General features: G+C 43.7%; 1 protein-coding gene across 1 annotated transcript in view; it reads right to left on the bottom strand.

Moving 5' to 3' along the window:
• sass6 (SAS-6 centriolar assembly protein) overlaps window positions 1-20204 on the bottom strand; it is a 107903-nt gene that overhangs the window by 76041 nt on the left and 11658 nt on the right. Inside the window, exons 3-7 of the mRNA XM_038794770.1 lie at window positions 17821-17900; window positions 12235-12339; window positions 9904-10075; window positions 8043-8120; window positions 4951-5070 (exon numbers count right to left, since the gene is read on the bottom strand). Coding sequence (XP_038650698.1) covers window positions 4951-5070; window positions 8043-8120; window positions 9904-10075; window positions 12235-12339; window positions 17821-17900 — 555 coding nt within the window. The remainder of the gene's footprint in view (window positions 1-4950; window positions 5071-8042; window positions 8121-9903; window positions 10076-12234; window positions 12340-17820; window positions 17901-20204) is intronic.

Here is a 20204-nt window from a genome sequence, read left to right as displayed (position 1 = left end):
ACCATCTTAGAGAAGCTGTAACTGAGGCAATGTGCGTGGTTCAAAACCTATTTTGCAGTTCAAAACTGGCCGACAAGGCTAATAAGAATGAAAGAGAGGCACCGAGAGAAATCGGAGTGTTTTTACTCATTATAAGTAAGGAAGAAAGGGAAACAGTTTAAGGCTAAGGAAACCTCTGGCCATGTGCACTATAGGGGAATGTGCAAAGTAATGCAGGATAAACTGATCTTATTCTCCACAATGTTATTAAAATTTGAGGGGCAGAACATCATATTCAGTTTCTTCATGTTGTAGTAATGGAAAATCTCTATCTACACTACCTCAATGTAAAACAGTCCTGTTCTCTTGATCAAATTAATGAGAATTCTTTTGAAGGCGAAAAGGCCTCCTACATAGGATTCTGGCTGGCTATGGTAAAGTATCCTTTCGCTCATCCATGGCTATAAAAGGGCAGCACGGTGGCCTAGTGGTTAGCACAACCGCCTCACGGCGCTGAGGTCCCAGGTTCGATCCCGGCTCTGGGTCCTCGTCCGTGTGGAGTTTGCACGTTCTCCCCGTGTCTGCGTGGGTTTCGCCCCCACAACCCAAAAATGTGCAGAGTAGGTGGATTGGCCACGCTAAATTGCCCCTTAATTGGAAAAAATAATTGGGTAATCTAAATTTTAGAAAAAAAAAAAATCCATGGCTATAAAATAGTTCTATTATTTTCATTGAATAATTTGGGAATTTTTTTTTTTTTTTAAAAGAGGGAAATAGAGACAGCTGATCTAAAATACCAGCTTGGTTGCTCAGGATCTCTTCATGCTGAAGTGATAGTTTAGATTCCATGATCATAACAGCACTCGGCTATTTACAATGCAGAAATAGATCATTCAGCCCATATACCTGTACTGACTTTCAGTACAGCAAATTAGTTAGTCCCACTCCCCTTCTGATTTCCCATAGCCCTATGATTTTTCCTTTCTTTAGATGCTTATCCAATCCTTTTTTAAAAGTCATTTTGAATTTGCCTCCATCACACTCATGTAGTGCATTCCAGGTCCTAACCATTCACTGCTCAGAAAGATTTTCCTCCCATCAGCCGTCACTACTTTTGCCAGCATCAGTGTCCGCTGGTTCTTGACCCCTCTACCAACATAAACAGTTTATCCCCCATCAACTCAAGTCTAGATAAGTCCTAATGTCGCACACCTCTATCAAATCTCCTCAAATTTCTCCTGTCTAATTTATCCTTACAGCTGAAGTTTCTCATCCCTAGCACCATTCTTGCAAATCTTTTCTGCACCCTCTCTAAAGCCTTCACGTCCATCCTAAAATGCCATGCCCAGGATTGGACACTGTACTTCAGTTGAAGCTAAACGGTGTTTTAAAAAGATTCATCATAACCTTTTGCCCTATCTCTCTATTTACAAAACCCAGGGCGGCACAGTAGCACAGTGGTTAGCAATGCTGCCACACGGCACTGAGGATCTGTGTTCAATCCTGGCCCCGTGTCCTTGTCCGTGTGGAGTTTGCACATTCTCCCCGTGTCTGCCTGGGCCTCGTCCTACAACCCAAAAAGATGTTCAGGGTAGCTGAATTGGCCACGCTAAATTGCCCTTAATTAGAAAAAAAAAGGAATTGAATACTCCAAATTTATTTTTTATAATTTACAAAACCCAGAATTCCATATGCCTTTTTAACCACTTTCTCAACCTGCCCTACTACCTTCAAGGATTCCTCATATATACGCTCAGGTCCATCTGTTGCTGCATTCCTTTTAGATTATATTGCCGCTCCTCACTCTTCTCACAAAAATGTATCACTCCACACTTCTCTGCATTAAATTTGATCTGCCACCTGTCCACCAGGTATGGCTTCACCCTCTTTAAGTCTATCACTATCCTCTTCAGTTCATAATACTTCCAAATTTTGCGCCATCCGCCTGTTTTGAAATTGTGCCCAAGTATAAATCTTAATATGCATCAAGAAAAGCAGTGCTCCGAGTACCAATATCTGGAGAATCCACTGTATACTTGTTCAATGGAAAAAAATCAAACATTCAGCACTACTCTCCATTTCCTGCCACTCAGCCAATTTTGCATTGATGCTCTTCCATTTATTCTCTGGACTACAATCTTGCTGGCAAGCCTATTATGTGGCACTTCATTAAATGGCTTTTGGAAGTGCATGTCCACCACATCCATGATGAATATCCTCAGTTATCGCATCACAAAACTCAAGCAAGTTAAACATAATGTCCTTAAACAACTCTATGTGGAATTCCTTAATTAATCCACACTTGCCAATTAGCATCCACTTGCGAACCAATCAGCACCCTCTTCTCATACAGTATAATGTAGTGGTTTCCCTGACATTGCTGTTCTTGTTATTATTCTGATGAGTGCAAGATAAAACGTCATTTTTCAGCAACACTCAAATTCTGTACTACCAAACAACAATTCTTGCAACTCTCTGCAATTTCCTTTCAAATGTATGCCTTTACATTTTTCCCACTAGTTGATGGCCTGAAGTCTACACCAAGCAATAGAATGACATATTTTTTGTTCTTTAGTCAAATAGATTCTGTTCGCGACAGCAAGGTGACACACTGCTGTCTCACGGCGCCGAGGTCCCAGGTTCGATCCCGGCTCTGGGTCACTGTCTGTGTGGAGTTTGCACATTCTCCCCGTGCTTGCGTGGGTTTCGCCAGCACAACCAAAGATGTGCAGGGTAGGTGGATTGGCCACGCTAAGTTGCTCCTTAATTGGAAAAAATGAATAGCGTACTCGAAATTTTAAAAAAAAAATAGATTCAGTCCTTGACCCCTCTGGGACATTCTCTCTCTCCACCACTGCAATGTTCTCCTTAATCAATACTGTCACACCTTCCATTTCCTTCAGTTCTACCTTTCCTGAAAACCCAGTCCTGCCCTTCTATGGGCCAGGTCTCGGTTATTGCCACGATATCTTGTTTCCATATGGCTACCCGAGTCTGCAACTAGACTTTATTACTTTCCCTCTTAAGTTGAACCCATCGAATGCACAATTAATTCTTACTCTAGTACTGTCCATTCCTCCCAATATTCTGTGCATTTTGATATTCCTCTCTAGTATTACCTTGGAATATTACCTTGCCTTTTGTCATAAATTACCTAAACCTAGGGTACAATAACCATTGTTCCCAAAACGTTTCTCTATGATCCACCTCATTCCCGAGGACCAGGTAATGCCTCCTTTTTTGTTCAGCTCGTCACAAACTGTTATAGAGAGTTTTCCCGAACATTCGCCAGGATTTCTTGCCCCTCTCTGTCCTTTACATTACTGCTATCCCAGTCTAATTCAGATAATTTTACAAGTATGTATTTTTATTCAAGGCCTTTTGCATAATACATATATATAATATACACACACACAAAAAATGGAACACATCAATCAAAACAAGCAACTACAATCCCCAACCTCCCCAGATACCAACACCCACCTTCCCAATTTTACCCTATCTGTTTAAACTGGATGAGGCTTAACCTCGCACACAACGATTTATCCTCCGCAAGGTCTCCGTCTCACCTCCCCTCCCCTCCCCTAATTCAGATAATTAAAGACTCTTGTTATAACTACTCTATAATTGCTGAAAAAAGTCATTTTTTTCAAAGCTTTTTCTCTTGGTCTTTAGGACAATTGCAAGAATACCAATGTCGGGGAAACAACAAATGTATACTGGACGAGAGGTCAGAGTTGACTTGCCATTCCTTGACCAGTTTGAGAATAAAACTTATCACTTAAAAAGATTCATAAGCTACTCACTTCCCTTCTGCTTACATCACTTAAATATAGGGAAATTAACTGGAATGTTTTACCAAACGCTTATAAGTTAACTGGAATGTTTTATTGAATGCTCGCTGTTGAAAAAAATAGGAACATTTTAAATTTCCCAGTTGCTTACAGTAACTCCCGACCTTTGGCGAAAGGAAAACAAAGCTGCAATACTCACCAGCCAATCAATCCACAGCCTTCCTGTGAATCGCAGTTCGATTTCTTTTTCACTCACTTCTTGAAACCCAAGTGCACCCCACTCTATTCCTGCTGTTATCTCCAATCAGGTCTACACTCTTGTCTTGCTCACCTTCATGTAATTTCTTTAAAGATGTTCTCTATCTTTCCCACTATTTGTGGGCCGATAGAATACATCCAATAATGTAATGCTTCTCCAGTGTTTAACTCTAACCAAATAAAATCTGTTCTTGACCCCTAGTTCCAGAAGACCCTCTCTCTTCAGCACGACAATGCTCTCTTTAATCAATACAGCCACCCCTCATCCTTGGTCTCCTTCCCCATCATTCCTGAACACCTTGTATCCTGGAATAATTAGCACTCAGTCCTCCCCTTTTTGAGCCTTTTTCAAGTTATTTTTGATTGGAGCAAGACTTCCTTATCCTTGTACTCCAATTCACATCCAGCACAGATCAACATGCCATTTGCCTTCCCAATTGCTTGCTATACTTGTATGCTAATCGGTGGTGTGCAAGGCATGCCCAAAATGTTCCACATCACGACTCTGAACACCCAAGCATATAAAAGTAGGTCATAAGAAGAAAGGACCAAGCTATGTTGTAGGCTTGTGGCAAGGAAAAAATAGCTGTTGGACTAGGCTGCTTTCCAATGACCTTCATATAACCATGCAAGGCAGAACCCTGAAGGGTAGAATGGTTTTAGCTGGAGTCTGCGAATTTCAGATTACACAAATAATCTTAGTAGCAGTATACTTTTATTGCAAGTGCCTGTAACTTAAATAGCACATCAGTAATTTTCCACCTGGACAGTAATCAGGTTCACAAAATGTTACTGACCAATTTGCATCTTTCCTACCATTACCATGCCGGTGGTTGTACCTGTGATTGTCAGAATTAACATACATCCCTTTACATTGCTACAAAACGACCATCCCTTTTGCACCAAAAAGGTGACTTACCTGGTGTAACTTTTCTCTCTCGGTTGTTAGTTCTTGAGAATACTGGTCATTTACTGTTGCTGTTTGTGTTGTCCATTCAATTCGCAACCTGTCTAGTTCACTGCTCTTTTCTGACAATGCCTGGATAAAATTTCAAAAAAGGATTAAATTGCACTCAAGGTGTACAACAAAAACACAACAGTAGTTTGGTATATTCCACTTCAGTACATAGTAATCAAATCAGAAAATTTCAAGCAATTGGAAAAAATGGAAATATATCTATGCTGCATTTTCATGTTGTTGCATCGGAACATCAATCAGAGTTTTTATTTAAATAAAATGCAAATTAATGCATAGTGGGATAGATGTGAATAATGTCAGAATATAATACGACCAAAATTATTGATGAACATAAACAGGTTGCAATAATAACCTGAAGCTGAATATTTTTATTGGACTTGCATTTCATGGATCCAACCACTGAAGCTACAAGCACAACCAACAGGTAGAATGTACTTTCAATGTCCTTCCCTAAAGCCAAGCGGCTATATGGAGAACTAATAATAATAATAATAATAATCTTTATTATTGTCATAAGTAGGCTTACATTAACAATGCAATGAAGCTATCGTGAAAAGCCCCTACTCTCTACACTCCGGCGCCTGTTCGGGTACACTGAGGGTGAATTCAGAATGTCCAATTCTCCTAACAAGCACATCTTTCGGGACTTGTGGGAAGAAAGCCGGAGCACCCTGAGGAAACCCACAGATACGGGGAGAATGTGCAGACTCCGCACAGACAGTGACCCAAGTCGGGAATCGAACCTGGGACCCTGGCGCTGTGAAGCAACAGTGCTAACTACTCTGCTATCGTGACGCCCTATCCAGGTACTTCCCCACCTGAGAGGAGGAAAAAGAATGGAAGGTCCACTATTATCAGGCCACTTTAATTTAACTTCCAGCGACCAGTTCAGGAATTGGAGAGAAAAATCAGTCAAAATTACATATGGCTTGGAGGGATTAAAAGTATAATTTCTGGAGGTCCTTTTGCATTCTAGCAAACAGTTACGGAGAAACATATTCTCATTATAGCTATCTTTTTGCCATCTAAATGCCACTTCATTGCATTGTGGTGGAAAATGTCGTCAACAGTGCCTTCAGTCAGTACTTATACAGAAATAACTTGCTCACTGATGCCAAGTTTGGGTTCTCATCATTCCAGCCTCGATCCAAACATGGAGAAAAGCACTGCACTAAGAGGGGAGGAGAGAGTGACTGCCTTTGACACCAAGGCAGCATTCCATCAAGGAATCCTGGCAAAATTGAAGTCAATGGGAATCAGGAGAAAAACTCACTACTAGCTAGAGTCATACCTCATACAAAGGAAGTACTTTTTGGAGGCCAATCATCTCAGACCCAGCACATTGCTGGAATTCCTCAGGTTCATGTTCTAGTCCCAAACATCTTTAGCTGTTTCACAAGTTACCTTCCTTCCATTACAAGGTCAGAAGTGGGGATGTTTGTTGATGATTACACAATGATCAGAAACATTCGCAACTTTTTAGCTATCGAAACATTCGGTGCCAGTATGTAGCAATAAGTGGCAAGTAACATATGCTCCACAAAAATGCTGCGTAATGACCATCTTCAGAAGAGAGAATCCAACCATCTTCCCCAGACTTTGATGGGCCATTTCCATCACTGAATCACCCATTACCAATATCTCTGGGATTGCCATTGATCAGAAACTGAACTGGACCAGCCATTTAAATACTATGGCTTCACAGCACCAGAGTCCCAGGTTTGATTCCCCGCTGGGTCACTGTCAGTGCTGAGTCTGCACGTTCTCCCTGTGTCTGCTTGGGTTTGCTCCGGGTGCTCCGGTTTCCTCTCACAGTCCAAAGACATGCAGGTTAAGTGGATTGGCCATGATAAATTGTCCTCAGTGAACAAAGGGGTTAGCAGGGGTTATTGGGTTACGGGGATAGGGTGGAAGTGGGAGCATGAGTGGGTCAGTGCAGACTCGATGGGCTGAGTGGCCTCCTTCTGTATTGTACGTATGTACAAGAGCAGGTCAGAAGCTGGAATTCTAGAGAGTAACTCACCTCCTTAGTCCCCAAAAGCCTGTCCACTACCTACAAGGAACAAGTCAGGACTGTGATGGAATACTCTCCACTTGCCTGGGTCGGTATGACTCCAACTGCAGCCGGCTTGATTGGCACCCCGTCCACCAACTTAAACATTGGGCGGGATTCTCTGGCCTCCCCGTGGCATATTTCTTGGCAGCAGGAGGGGGCCTGCCGTTGGCTAGCGGGCAGGATCTTCTGGTCCCACCACTGTCAAAGGGATTTCCCATTGATTCCACCTCACACTGCCAGGAAACACGTGGCAGGAGTGCACAATCAGCAGGACCAGAAGATTTTGTTAACGTGAAGAGCTGGATGATCTCACCCATTCACTCCCGCCACCACCAATGCAAAATAGCAGCAAATATGCACTGCAACAACTAGCCATGGTTCCTTCAAATGTCCAAACCCGCAATCTTAAATGGCACGGGCAGCATTCTCATGGGAATATCACCAACTGCAAATTCCCTTCCATGCAACACACCATCCTGACATGAAAATACCACCATTCATTCACAGTCGATAAATCAACTCCCTCCCTAACAGCACTGTGTGTACCTGCACTAGGTGGACTGTTCGAGAAGGCACTCACTACCATCTTCCCAAGGACAATTTAGGATGAGGAACAAATGCTGGCCTTGCTAGCAATACCTACATCCCATGCAAGAAAATAAATAAACAGAAGAGGTCAGAAAAACAGGGAGGGGATTATAGAGTACATACCTTAAAAGGAACTCATACAGTTACCAATAAACATACATTTTTAAAATCATTCAATTCAGCAAAATTGAATTAATCAAAGTTTTCTAAAATTCAAGAGATTTTTAAAGTTGGGGAATTGGAGAAAATGATTAAAGTAAACAATTAAAGTAAATATTAAACACATCAGGTAAAATATTTCTTCAATATACATTAAAAATCGTTATGTGAAAATTTAGGGTGATTCTGAGAACTTGATCACTAACTTACTGCGACAAGTTTAACGTACCTTTTGTGTGCAAGCTAATTGCCTGGTAAAGTCTTCCTTGATTTTTTTAAGCTGTTGTTCCAACAACAGCTTTTCATCCTGCAAACAGAGGAGCAACTGTAAGCAATTTGTGACTTGGATATGTGATAAAAATAATTAGCGAGATTCAATTTACTCTTTCTCACTTTTCCCTGGACTTAAATGTATCCTTCAAGGAACAGTGCCTAGATGGTAGAACTATTCACATACCATCAAAATGATTCTGTGAAGAGATGCCACAACACAATTCCGGATAGGCAAGCCGATTGCCATACTCCATTTCTCTCCCCTGATGCCCATAATACTTGACCAGAAATTAAGGACAATGGCTGCACAACAAAAGGGCTATTAGGTTTCATTGAAAAAATTCTGTCAAACTGAACAGACTGAATAATTTTGTTTTTTAAAAATAAATTTACAGCACTCAACTATTGTTTTCCAATTAAGGGGCAATTTAGCGTGGCCAATCCACCTACCCAGCACATCTTTGGGTTGTGGGGATGAACGTGCAAATTCCACATGGACAGTGACCCGGGGCTGGGATCGAACCTGGGTCCTCAGCATCGTAGGCAGCAGTGTGATTAATCACTGTGCTTGCCCCATAATTTTGTTTTAAATGCATTTTATGACACTAAGCATTCCATTTGTATTTCGAAATCAGAACAACAAAACAAGCATTAAACCGTGCAGCGTTTTAAAAATAGAACTCTAAAGAAATGCATGAAGGCTAATGTATTGTTCGCTGTGTATTTTCACACACGAATGGGCCTAAGATTGCCACTTGCACACCCGTAAGGCATGGAGTCTACCTTAAATTACCCTGGAAGGGAAAAGTACTTCAAAAATATGAGAAAATAGTAAAGCTAGCCGTTTCATGCTGCGACTATGTGGTGGCAATACAGGTGATGTTTTCCCACTAACAAGATGCTGCAGTCAAGCCATATAGATGTTCTGTCTACCACACAAATTCACAATGTGTATATGAACGTCAGTGCCGGTGTGATGCCAGGTACGTAGTCCCAATGAATGGCAGATCGGATCAAACAGCAAGTCTCTTTGGCTGTTCACAAGTGGCAGGCTACTGACCATACTCAACCAACATATGATTTCAAAACTCAGAATATATAGCTTAATGTTAGGTGTGATTTTGCACTTGGTCAGCATTTGCTGAACAATTCCAAGTATGCTAAGAATTACACTAACAACCAAATTAAGATTATTGGTCGGGCTGCAATGTAGCTCAATTACGCTGGCTAGGAGCTACATATATTCACATGCAGGGACTTGTCCTCTGCAGGCAAAAGGAAGCCAGGACATTGCACCTTTTTTTGAGTAAACAAAAGCAAAGTGGACAATAGCTCTCTGATGCATTCACTATGGTGACGTCTTTGCATAGTTTATCCATTGCAATTTTTTTTTTTTTTTGCAGGTCTGCAGCTCCTTGAGACAGCTCCACAGTGGCTGTCCCTCTGAGTACACTGGAAGTGCCAACCCACATCCTCCCTTCTCTCAATGCTTATTCCCACCTACTTCAACAGTGCTGCACCTTTCCCAGCATATGTCTTACGCTGGCTGCCTACTAATTATCCAACCAGCGCGAATTTGCATTCTGGCGCCGACCATGACTGGAAACATGTTTTGCACCTGCTTCCAGGCCCACCAAGTGCACACATCCAACGCATGAAAAATTCAGGCCTTGGAATAGTTTTCCAGTAATGGAGGCAAAAATTCTACAATTAACTGACAAAGCAGTTAGATGTTGTGATGAAGCAACATAGAAAGGGGCACTTCTGCGAAAAAAAAGTACATTTCTGTTTATTGAACACATACAAAAAAAACTTACCTTTGTACATTTTAAACAGCTAGCTAAATATTTCTTTATTTCCACATCTGTTCCATGTAGTAATTTTAAAGAAAGGTGATTCAAGTGTTTGAAGGGATTGGTCTCCACAACATTTAGATAGGCAGATGTATTGTCAAATAGTGGTGCTGAAGAAACTAACTGCAGCAGGAACCTGGAAGACATGTCGATTACAGTTGCACAAATTTATTTTACAAAAAAGGGTAAATAATAACATCTCATTCCAATAAATATTTCCGAAATGCTGCACTTTTAACTATGCTTAGAAAGAAAATGATTGGCAGAACATGGCACAGTGGTTAGCACTGCTGCCTACAGTGCTGAGGACCCGGGTTCGGATCCTGGCCCTGGGTCACTGTGCGTGCGGAGTTTGCACATTCTCCCCATGTCTGCGTGGGTTTCACCCCCACGACCCAAAGATGTGTTGGTTAGGTGGATTGGCCTGTCTAAATTGCACTTAAATTGGAAAAATAATAATTGGGTACTGTTCAAAAAAAAAGAAAATTGTTTTTTTTTAAAAAGAGAGAAAATGATTAGAATCTTCTCACGCAGCAAATAAAGAGATCTAGGGCGGGATTCTCCCCTAACCAGCGGGGCAAGGGGTCCCGGCGCCGAGGGAACCACTCCGGTGTTGGACCGCCCCAAAGGTGCGGAATCCTACGCACCTTCAGGGGCTAGGCCAGCGCTGGAGTGGTTTGCACCGCCGCAGCCAGCGGGGGAGATGCTTGGCGCCACACCAACCGGTGCTGAAGGGCCTCTGCCATCCGGCGCGAGTTGGCGCATGCACGGGAACGCCAGCGTGTGCTGGCGTCATCCCAGCGCATGTGTGGGGGGGGGATCAAATCCACGTCAGCCATGGCGGAGGACCACACCCGCCGATGCGGAGGAATAGAGAGCCCCCACGGCACAGTCCCACCCGCGGATCGGTGGGCCCCGATCGCGGGCCAGGCCAACGTGGCGACAACTCCCAGGGCCAGATCGCCCCCTCCCCCCAAGAACCCCTGGCGGGACCAGCAAAAAAACAGGCGGCCACTCGGCCCTTCGCAGGCTCCAGAATCGCTGGGGGGGCCGCTGCCAGTGGCCGCAGACCAGTGCGGCGTGATTCCCGACCCGCCAAATCTCCGGCGCTAGAGAATTCAGCAGCCAGCGGGAGCGGGGTTCACGCCGTCCCGTCCCCCGGCGATTCTCCGACCCGGTGGGGGGGGTCGGAGAATCCCACCCCTGAAGTCAGAACTTAAGTTGAGTTACCGGTGCATTAAGGCAATAATTTGCAAGTACTGACAAGAATGTTGGTTCAGGATCCTTGAAAGCAGAGGGGCACGTTGGGGACATACACCCATTTTTTTAGTCTTGGAAAAATGGACTTATTTAAATGCATTCCAGACTTTCTGGGAAGTGAAATTGATTTGAATTCTAATTATTGCTGCTGGCCTCCACATTGAACGCTTTGAAATGGCTAACAATTATTTACTGTTCAACTCCGGCAAACAGTTGCAATGGATATTGTCCCTCCTGTTCCCACAGCAAAAAGAAATACAGATTTCATCTCCAATTCTTCTGTAACCAGAGTCAGGAATATTTGATACAAAAACAAAATTTCAGGGTGGCACGGTGGTGCATTGCTGCCTCGTGGCACCAACCACCCAGGTTCGATCCCGACCCTGGGTCACTGTTCATGTGGAGTTTGTACATTCTCCCGAGTCTGCTGTGCGTCTCACTCCCACAACCCAAAAAAGAGGTGAATTGGCCACAGTAAATTGGAAAGTAAAAGAATTGGGTACCCTAAATTCATTTTGAAAAACTTTCTCTGACAAAGGTTCATTGACCTACAATGTCAACTTTGTTTCCTGCTCCACAGATGCTGTCTTGCAGCTGACCCACTGGATATTTCCAAAATTGTGCTTTAATTTTAAAAATATCTGAATGCACAGAAATCTTTGCCTTATATTATATAGATTCATACAGGTGGCTTACTCCCTTCCTCATTTGCTTATTAAAGATACCGTTATTTTGCTTCCTCTTGTGTTGGTTGTATATATTCATGGTGTGGTTCTTTATTATAGTTATTTTCAATGTTACACTTATTTTCTCCATCCTGTTGATCGATAAGTTCTCTTTCACCACCTCAACATACATTTTAAAAATATGTATTTATACATTGTATTGCTTGTGAATAACCTTCCAGATTAATTCTGGTTCTAAAAAAAATTATATTGCAATTATATTAATCTTTCATTATTTGAAAAAAAAAACAGTCAACATCTACTCACATTTACACAATGTAACCAAAATAGCAAATCTAACACTACTCACCTTGGAACGTCTTTGCTCGCCTCTTGGATGCACTGCTGTAGAAGGTCTATAAACTTTTGTGGGAATGCAGAAAAATCTATTAAGAGCCCTTGCTGATGCTTTAAACTACGAAAGGAGAAATCAAAAATCAAAATTCTGCAGACTACATTGAACAGCTAGCTCAAAGATTTACAAGTCATAAATCTCGAACAACCTAAAAGATGAAGCATGAATCTGTTATTTCCTACAATTAGATAGTCTTGCTGACCTGAAATCTATAGATGTATTTCATCAAATAAATACTGTTCATGTGCTCTTTGTAATTAGAAGAACTGAATTTAGGGCATTTTGCTTTGCTAGAAAAATATACCCTAGATGGGTGAAGTAGTACCCACTGCTTTTGCTGAATTTGAAGGAGACTTCACGTTTCTGCATTTTAACATTATTGGAATGCAATGGCAGTATGTTTTATGGACATATCACTAGGAACATTCCATGGCATTTGGCGACATCATGAAACAAAGAGCTGACATCAGTCAATGTTAGGTTGATTGAATTGGTCAAATATTCCGTGCATAATAAAAAAATATCAGCCAAGTCAAATTGCAGTCAACTTTGGAAAAGTTAAGTAAATAGATTGAAAAAACAGTTACATCAGCACTAAGAACTATACATTAAAAATACATTGTTTGGGGGCAGTATGGTGGCACAGTGGTTAGCACTGCTGCCTCACGGTGCCAAGGTCCCAAGTTCGATCCCGGCTCTGGGTCACTGTCCGTGTGGAGTCTGCACATTCTTCCCGTGTTTACGTGGGTTTCGCCCCCACAATGCCAAAGATGTGCAGGGTAGGTAGATTGGCCACGCTAGATTGCTCCTTAATTGGAAAAGATTAATTGGATACTCCAAATTTATTTTTAAAAATAAATTGTTTCGCATATTACAATCCTGGACCAGACCCCAACAGTGGCTTGGATACTGGACAGGAACCTCAATATTTTAATTTTGTAACACTGTGAGGAAAGGATACCTGGCTCCATGAGTGGGTTCACACAAAATAGGGATATGGTATATTAAAACAAAGTTTATTACTAACACAGGATTAAAATATCTTTAACATCACACAAGAAAATAGCTTACAATTATCCCTTAAATAATGCTAATCAATACAGTGACACAATGGCCCTTAACTGCTATCTATACTTCCACTCAAACAACAAAACCATTTCCCCAATCCACCTTTAAATACAATTATCACTCAGCAATGCTTGCTGTATAAAGGTGTCTTGGATACTCCACTTTGAGAAAGAGAGATCTTTTGAGATTGCTTGAAAAAAAGAGACCTGGCACTCTGTCAAAATAATACAGAATCTCTGGCTGTATTTCTTCAGAAACCTTCTCAGTTCACCTTCCAGCCAAAAACTAGTCCTGAAAACATCAACACCTGACTGCTTCACCGCTGGCTCCTCCCATTAACTACATCATCTCACTAAACTGAATACAATGAGGGTGATTCAGCAGACTCAAGTTAAAGACCCCGCCATTTAACGGCACTTTGCCGTTTGTTTTGGGTCTCAGCGAGAAACACCCTGTTGAGGCCACTGTAAGTAATTTCATGCACTGGCCAGTTTAGGAAGGCTACACCGGATCGGGGCACTATTTTTAAAAGGCATCCCTGATCTTTCAGCCCCCTCAACCACGGCTTCAGGACCCCCCTCCTCCACTTCACCCAACTTACCTCTTCCGCAGCCCTCAAGCCCCACTCATCCCATCTCTTATAGACAAGGCACCCCCAGGTCAGGCATCTGGCATGGTCAAGCTGGCACCTTGCCACTGCCAGGGTGTCCAGGTGGCAGGGGAATGCCAGGGTGCAACCTGTTATGTCCCCAACCACCCGGGGGCCTCAAGACCAGCGAGATCCTCCTCCACCCCCCCCGCCCCTGGCTGTCTCCGAGGATCTCCACAAATTAATAGTTCCCGTTCAATCGGCACTGGCCGATGAGACGGTAAAGGCACATGACACGGTGTTATAGGGTGTGGAGGCGGCTCTCTCGAAGCAGAGCGATCAGATTGTCTCCTTGGAGGCTGAGATCGCGATGTTGGCCCGTGTTAATAAAGCACTGCGTGCCATGGTGGATGACCAGGAGAATTGCTCCAGGAGACAGAACCTTAGAATTGTGGGGCTGTCAGAAGGAGTGGAGGGCCCAAATCCAATTGAGAACATATCAAAGATGCTTAGATCAAGCCCACCAGTCTATTAGGCAGGAACCCTGTTCCAGTGAGCCACCACAGACAATCAGCGTTAGATTCCATAGCTATCAGGAGAAGGAACGAGTCATGAGGCGGACAAAGGATCATCGAGACTACAAATGGGAAGGTCACACCATCGGGCTCCTTAAGATGTGGGATCAGAGCTGGCTAAAAGGCATGTAGCATTTACCAAGTCTACGGCCGCATTATACAAGAGTGGAGTTCAGTTTGGGGTCATATACCCTGCCTCCAAATATCTTATGATACAAAAGATTATTAATTCGATGTGACGGAGGAGGTCGATGCTTTTGTTAGGAAGCCTAGGCACGGGGCAAGTTAATTGTAATTTGTATGGGTCTTGATATTGTTGGGGAGGGCATGTAAATTTCTGCAGGAGGCCCATTTGGGGGTCAGGGAGCAGCCACGGTTACGGAGGGCAGGATGAGGCAGGTATTCCACACAGATATCAATGGTAGGATCCAGGGGCTGCAGTTTTGGTTAATAAAGGGGTTCCTTTTTCGTCTGTTCCTGACGGACTGGAGGGAGAGACATATGATTACCAGTAGGTCTTTGGCAGGCACCTCAATGGTCCTGGTTAATGTGTATGCTCCAAATTGGGATGATACGGCCTTTATTAACAAGATACTGGTTCTATTCCTTTTTTAAAAATTTAGAGTACCCAATTAAGGGGCAATTTAGCGTGGCCGATCCACCTAACCTGCACATCTTTTGGGTTGTGGGGTTGAAACCCACACAGACACGGGGAGAATGTGCAAACTCCACACGGACAGTGGCCCAGGGCTGGGGTTCGAACCCGGGTCCTCAGCGCTGCAGTCCCAGTGCTATCCACTGCGCCACACATGCTGCCCTGAGCTCAGCTCCATGTTAACGTCAGCCCCTATTTGTAGGAATCATCTCTTTGCACCATCAGGTTTAGAGACAAAAGTTCAGGACATAGAAGGGAGGGCTGGGAGAGAGTGAGAGAGAGAGTGAGAGAGTGGCTCTTCATAGAGCCAACTCTACCACCTCTTGCATTCGGCTCAGCTTGATTCAGTTCAAGGTGGTGCACAGAACTCATCTGGCCAAGGCGAAGATATGGGGCGCAATTCTCCGCTCTCACGAAAATTCGGAGAATAGCGGGCGGCGTAAATTTTTACGGACACACTGGTCCGACACCCTCCCGCTATTCTCCCCCCGCCACGCCCGCCTCCCGACACGAATCGCTGCCCGCCGTTTTTTTACGGCGAGCAGCGATTCACTCCTGGCCGATGGGCCGATTTCCAAGGCCTTTACGGCCGTTTTTACAAGCGTAAAACACACTGGCTCTGACCGTTCGTAAAAACGGCCGTAAAGTCCCGTTCTCGGGAATCATGGCACCGATTGGCACGGCCGTACCAAGGGTGCCATGGGCCCGCGATCGGTGGGCACCGATCGCGGGCAGCGGGTACTTACCCCGCGCACTCTTTCTCCCTCCGCCGCCCCGCTGGATCCATTCGCGGGGTGGTTGAGGGGCATACCGGCCCGCGCATGCGCGGGTTTCACGCATATGCGTGATGACGTCATCCGTGCATACGCGGGTTGGAGTCGTCCAATCCGCGCATGCACGGCTGACGTCATCTGACCCGTCAGCCGTCGCTAACTTTGGCTAGCGGGCTTAACAAAATTCGTTACGCCCGCGATGCCCGAGTTCACGGCCGCGCGATGCTAGCCCCGACCGGGGAGATGAATCGGTTCCCGGTCGGAGGGGCGGAGGCTGGCGTCAAACGGCCCGTTATTGACGCCAGCTTCCCGATTTTTCGTAACTCGGGAGAATCGCGCCCATGTTTTTTTTCCTCGGAGGATAGATGCGACCGTTGTACTCAGGGGCTGGCAAATCATACTCATGTATTCTGGTTGTGTCCGAAACTTGTAAGCTTTTGGGTCTCCTTCCTTAATATTATGTTCTGGATTCTTGGTATTGAGCTGGATTCTTGGTATCAACCTGGAGCCTTGTCGTCTGGTGGCCATTTTCGGGGTTTCGGACTCACCAGTACTGAGGCGGGTGTGAAGGAAAATGTTCTCGTCTTTGCCCCATTGATAGCCCAGAGGCAGATTCATCTGGGGTGGAGATCTACTCCGCCCAGTGCCTCGGCCTGGTTGGGTGACCTAATGGAGTTCCTATATCTAGGGACGGTTGAGAGGGTCGGTGGAAGGGTTCTACTCGAGATGGTAGCCATTCATTTCCTTTTTCAGCGAGTTAGTCACCATCAGCTGTTGGGGGCGGCGGCGGAGGTGTTATTAGTCTTATCTAGTTATATGTTGATGGGTTGGGTTTAGTGGGGTTGTAAGTTTTTAATAGTGCTATTCATGTATTGTACCTTCACGTATTTGTTGTTTAGGGTGGACTGATTTTGTAATAATGTTGAAAACTTTTTTGCAGAAACGTTTTTTAAAAAATCTGTGCACCTGGATCTCACCTGAGAGCAAGATCCAGATCGCAATGCAAGATTCCGTTGAATCTCACAGACATTTAGAGCATCACAAATCTCAACGTAAGCCTCTTGTGAGATTCAACGGCCTCGTGCCCACACCAAGTCAGGTCTGATGAGGTCACTGAATCGCTCCCAATGTCTCTAATTATCTACTCCCCAGGGAACCCCTCTTAATCTAAATAAAAGTCCATTAGCCCAAACGTTTCTGATGCTTTGGCTTCAAAACGGGCTAGCTGTCTTCCAAACCAGAATCTTTAAAACGTGACTGGGACAGTCACATACAATCCCAGGCTTTTAACCCTTACTGCACCAAATGCATAGGAACAATATATCTGAAATTCCTACATTCATCGCAGACAATGCAATGAGATACCACAATACAGTAAACAATTTTCAGAGGAAAGTAATTAGGAGCATCATTCAGAATAACATCCTCTACACAAAATAGCAAAGTAATTTATCTAGATAGCAGCACAGAAGTGTATAGCTTTAGTGAATCTCGATGGTCGACTCGGACTTTATGCCAACTAACAGCAACTCTTATTTCTATTTGGAGTCTGATTAAATGTGAAAGCCCTCCCTTATAAGTCATGGTAATTTGTGCAATGATTTTCTTGACATTCAGCCATAGTCGAGCTGAGAAACAATGCACGTGGTCTTCAGGTCTCATGGATGGCGTATCCCCGCCACAGGTTTCCCGATGGTGTGGGGTAGATTCAATGGGATATCCCATTGACAGCAGCAGGACCAGAAGATCCTGCCAGCAACCAATAGCAGGCCACCTCCCGCTACCGAAAAATAGGACATGGAGAGGCCAGAGAATCTTGCACAATCTCTTAAACTGCCATATATCAAAATAAGGTCACTAAATATAGTAAATATTGCTTACCTCTGAAAATCTTCTTCCGTTATTATCAAGTTATAAAGGAAAAGTGGATCTATATCGTCTGTTAACCGGACTATCAAATCCTGCAATTAAAATACTAATTTGCTGAGTTGTTCTACTGGTTAGCAGTGTTAATGCTACAATTCACATCTTAAACTGGCAAAAATTACTTAACAGTTAATTTCATTAGTATGAATCTGATTATACACATCCACTTGGCATTTAGCAGAGACATCCTTTACCCACCACAAATACACAGAAGACTGAAGCCATTGTTGTTGATTCTTGCTTCAAACTCTGTTCCCTACTAAAGATTCCATCCCTTTCCCTGGCAAGAAGCTAAGTCGGTTCGCAACCTTGGTGTCATGTTTAATTTTGTGATGAGCTTCCAACCACACATTCACATCATCACTAAGACCTTTCCACCTTTGTAATAATCTTTATTGTCACAAGTAGTCTTACATTAACACCAATGAAGTTACTGTGAAAAGCCCCGAGTCGCCACATTCCGGCGCCTGTTCGGATACGCAGAGGGAGAATTCAGAATGTCCAAAGTACCATATAAGCACGTCTTTCAGGACTTGTCGGAGGAAACCGGAACATCCAGAGGAAACCCATGCTGACACGGGGAGAATGTGCGGACTCTTCACAGACAGTGACACAAGCTGGGAATCGAACCTGGGACAATGGCGCTGTGAAGCAACAATGCTAACCAGTGTGCTACCGTGCCTCTGTAATATCGTTCAACTTCAGCCCCATCTTAGGTCATCTGTTACTGAAACCCTCAACTATACCTTCTTTACCTCCAAACTTGATTAGTCCAATGCATTCCTGGCTGTTCTCCCACATTCTACCCTCTGTAAATTTGGGAGTTATCCAAAACTCTGCTGCCTGTGTATTAGTTTATTAATTCACAGCATATTCTGTTCCTCTATCACTCCGTGTTCACTGAACTACATTGACTTCTGGTCAAGCAACAGCTTGATTTTTTTTTTTTAATTAATATTTTTATTGAAGGTTTTCCATTTTACCACAAAACGCAACAAATCTCCAAAATTTAGTACAGTACAGAGCAATCCTTATTCCACATACATACAGAAAAGAACCAGCAGATATTCATACAAATGGTTCAGTGTAATTGTTGTAGTCGGTGTCTCCTTTCCGCCAGATAATGGAAGGATACCAGAAAGAGTGGGGGATTTCAGGGTAATAGGCTAAAGCTATGAGCACACGGCACCACAGTGCGCACCCTCCTCCACAGGACAAAAGACAGAGCTACAGAATATCCGGGATCCCTTATGGGGTAAAATACGGAACCTAAGCCAATGTCCCAAGACCTCCAAGCAATTAAATGAAAAAGGGGAACAACAGGATACCACCATTGGTACAAGACATGGCTTGGCTCTTTTACACAGGAGCCAATAAGCCAAGGATTCTTACACCATGTCAACATTTAACACAACAGACCTCATTCCTCTCCAGCCAAATCAGAGGCACCGTTTAGGCCCTGCCATCATCCACCAAGGAATCCCCACCGACAAGAAGAATCATCAAGACACCCATCATTGGGATTTCTTGTGGAGCAAAATACAATTCTCCTCCTCCTGACAAGGGACACTCTCTAGAATTAAATATAATAAATTAGAGCCTGTATTAGAACCACTCCTACCCAAATAAAGAAAGAGAACCCCAGAGAGAGAGGGACACTAGGATAAGCCAATAGATGTCAGACATGGTCTAGCAAAGTACACTTTCACAGAAAGGATACCAGGAACGGAACAGCAAAACCTCATAAGAAACAGGATACCGCCCCTCCAGGGGAGCCCAAGCCTCAAGAATGAGGACAGTTTGGAAGCCCCTGCAAAAAGCCACTTGGGAGAGGGTGACCTTCCCCTCCATCCAGCCTAATTTCCAACCAAAGAAAGACTCTAACAACATGAAGAACTCAGACTCACACTCTGCAGCCAACAGGGTATTACATCCCCAGGGAGTCAAATCTCAAGGAGAGTAGTTCAAAAGGGGACGTCTCGAGGGAGGGTCACCTACTCCCTCACCCAATGTTCTTCCACCTGACCCAGATAAACATAGTTACTCCTGCCCTGACCTATTTAAATCAAGCTAAGCAAGGATCAACAACACATTAGAATAGGGGTTAACAGGCCATGGATACTCACGTCACTCTTATACATTGAACAACAAAATCTACCCCTATCTCTAGGCACCACTTATGCCACGCCATCAACGCGATTCCACTCAATTCCAATCATCACCGCAATCTTAATAACGTGATGATTTGACCACCGTATGTTCCATGAGCCAAGTAATCAAGTAACCATACTCAAAAAATGATTTTAATTTTTTTTTATTCCCCCAATTAAAATATTTCT

Source organism: Scyliorhinus canicula, chromosome 4 (genome assembly GCF_902713615.1).
Source record: "Scyliorhinus canicula chromosome 4, sScyCan1.1, whole genome shotgun sequence".
Classification (NCBI taxonomy): Eukaryota; Metazoa; Chordata; class Chondrichthyes; order Carcharhiniformes; family Scyliorhinidae; genus Scyliorhinus; species Scyliorhinus canicula.
This window is presented reverse-complemented; position numbering and strand designations above follow the sequence as displayed.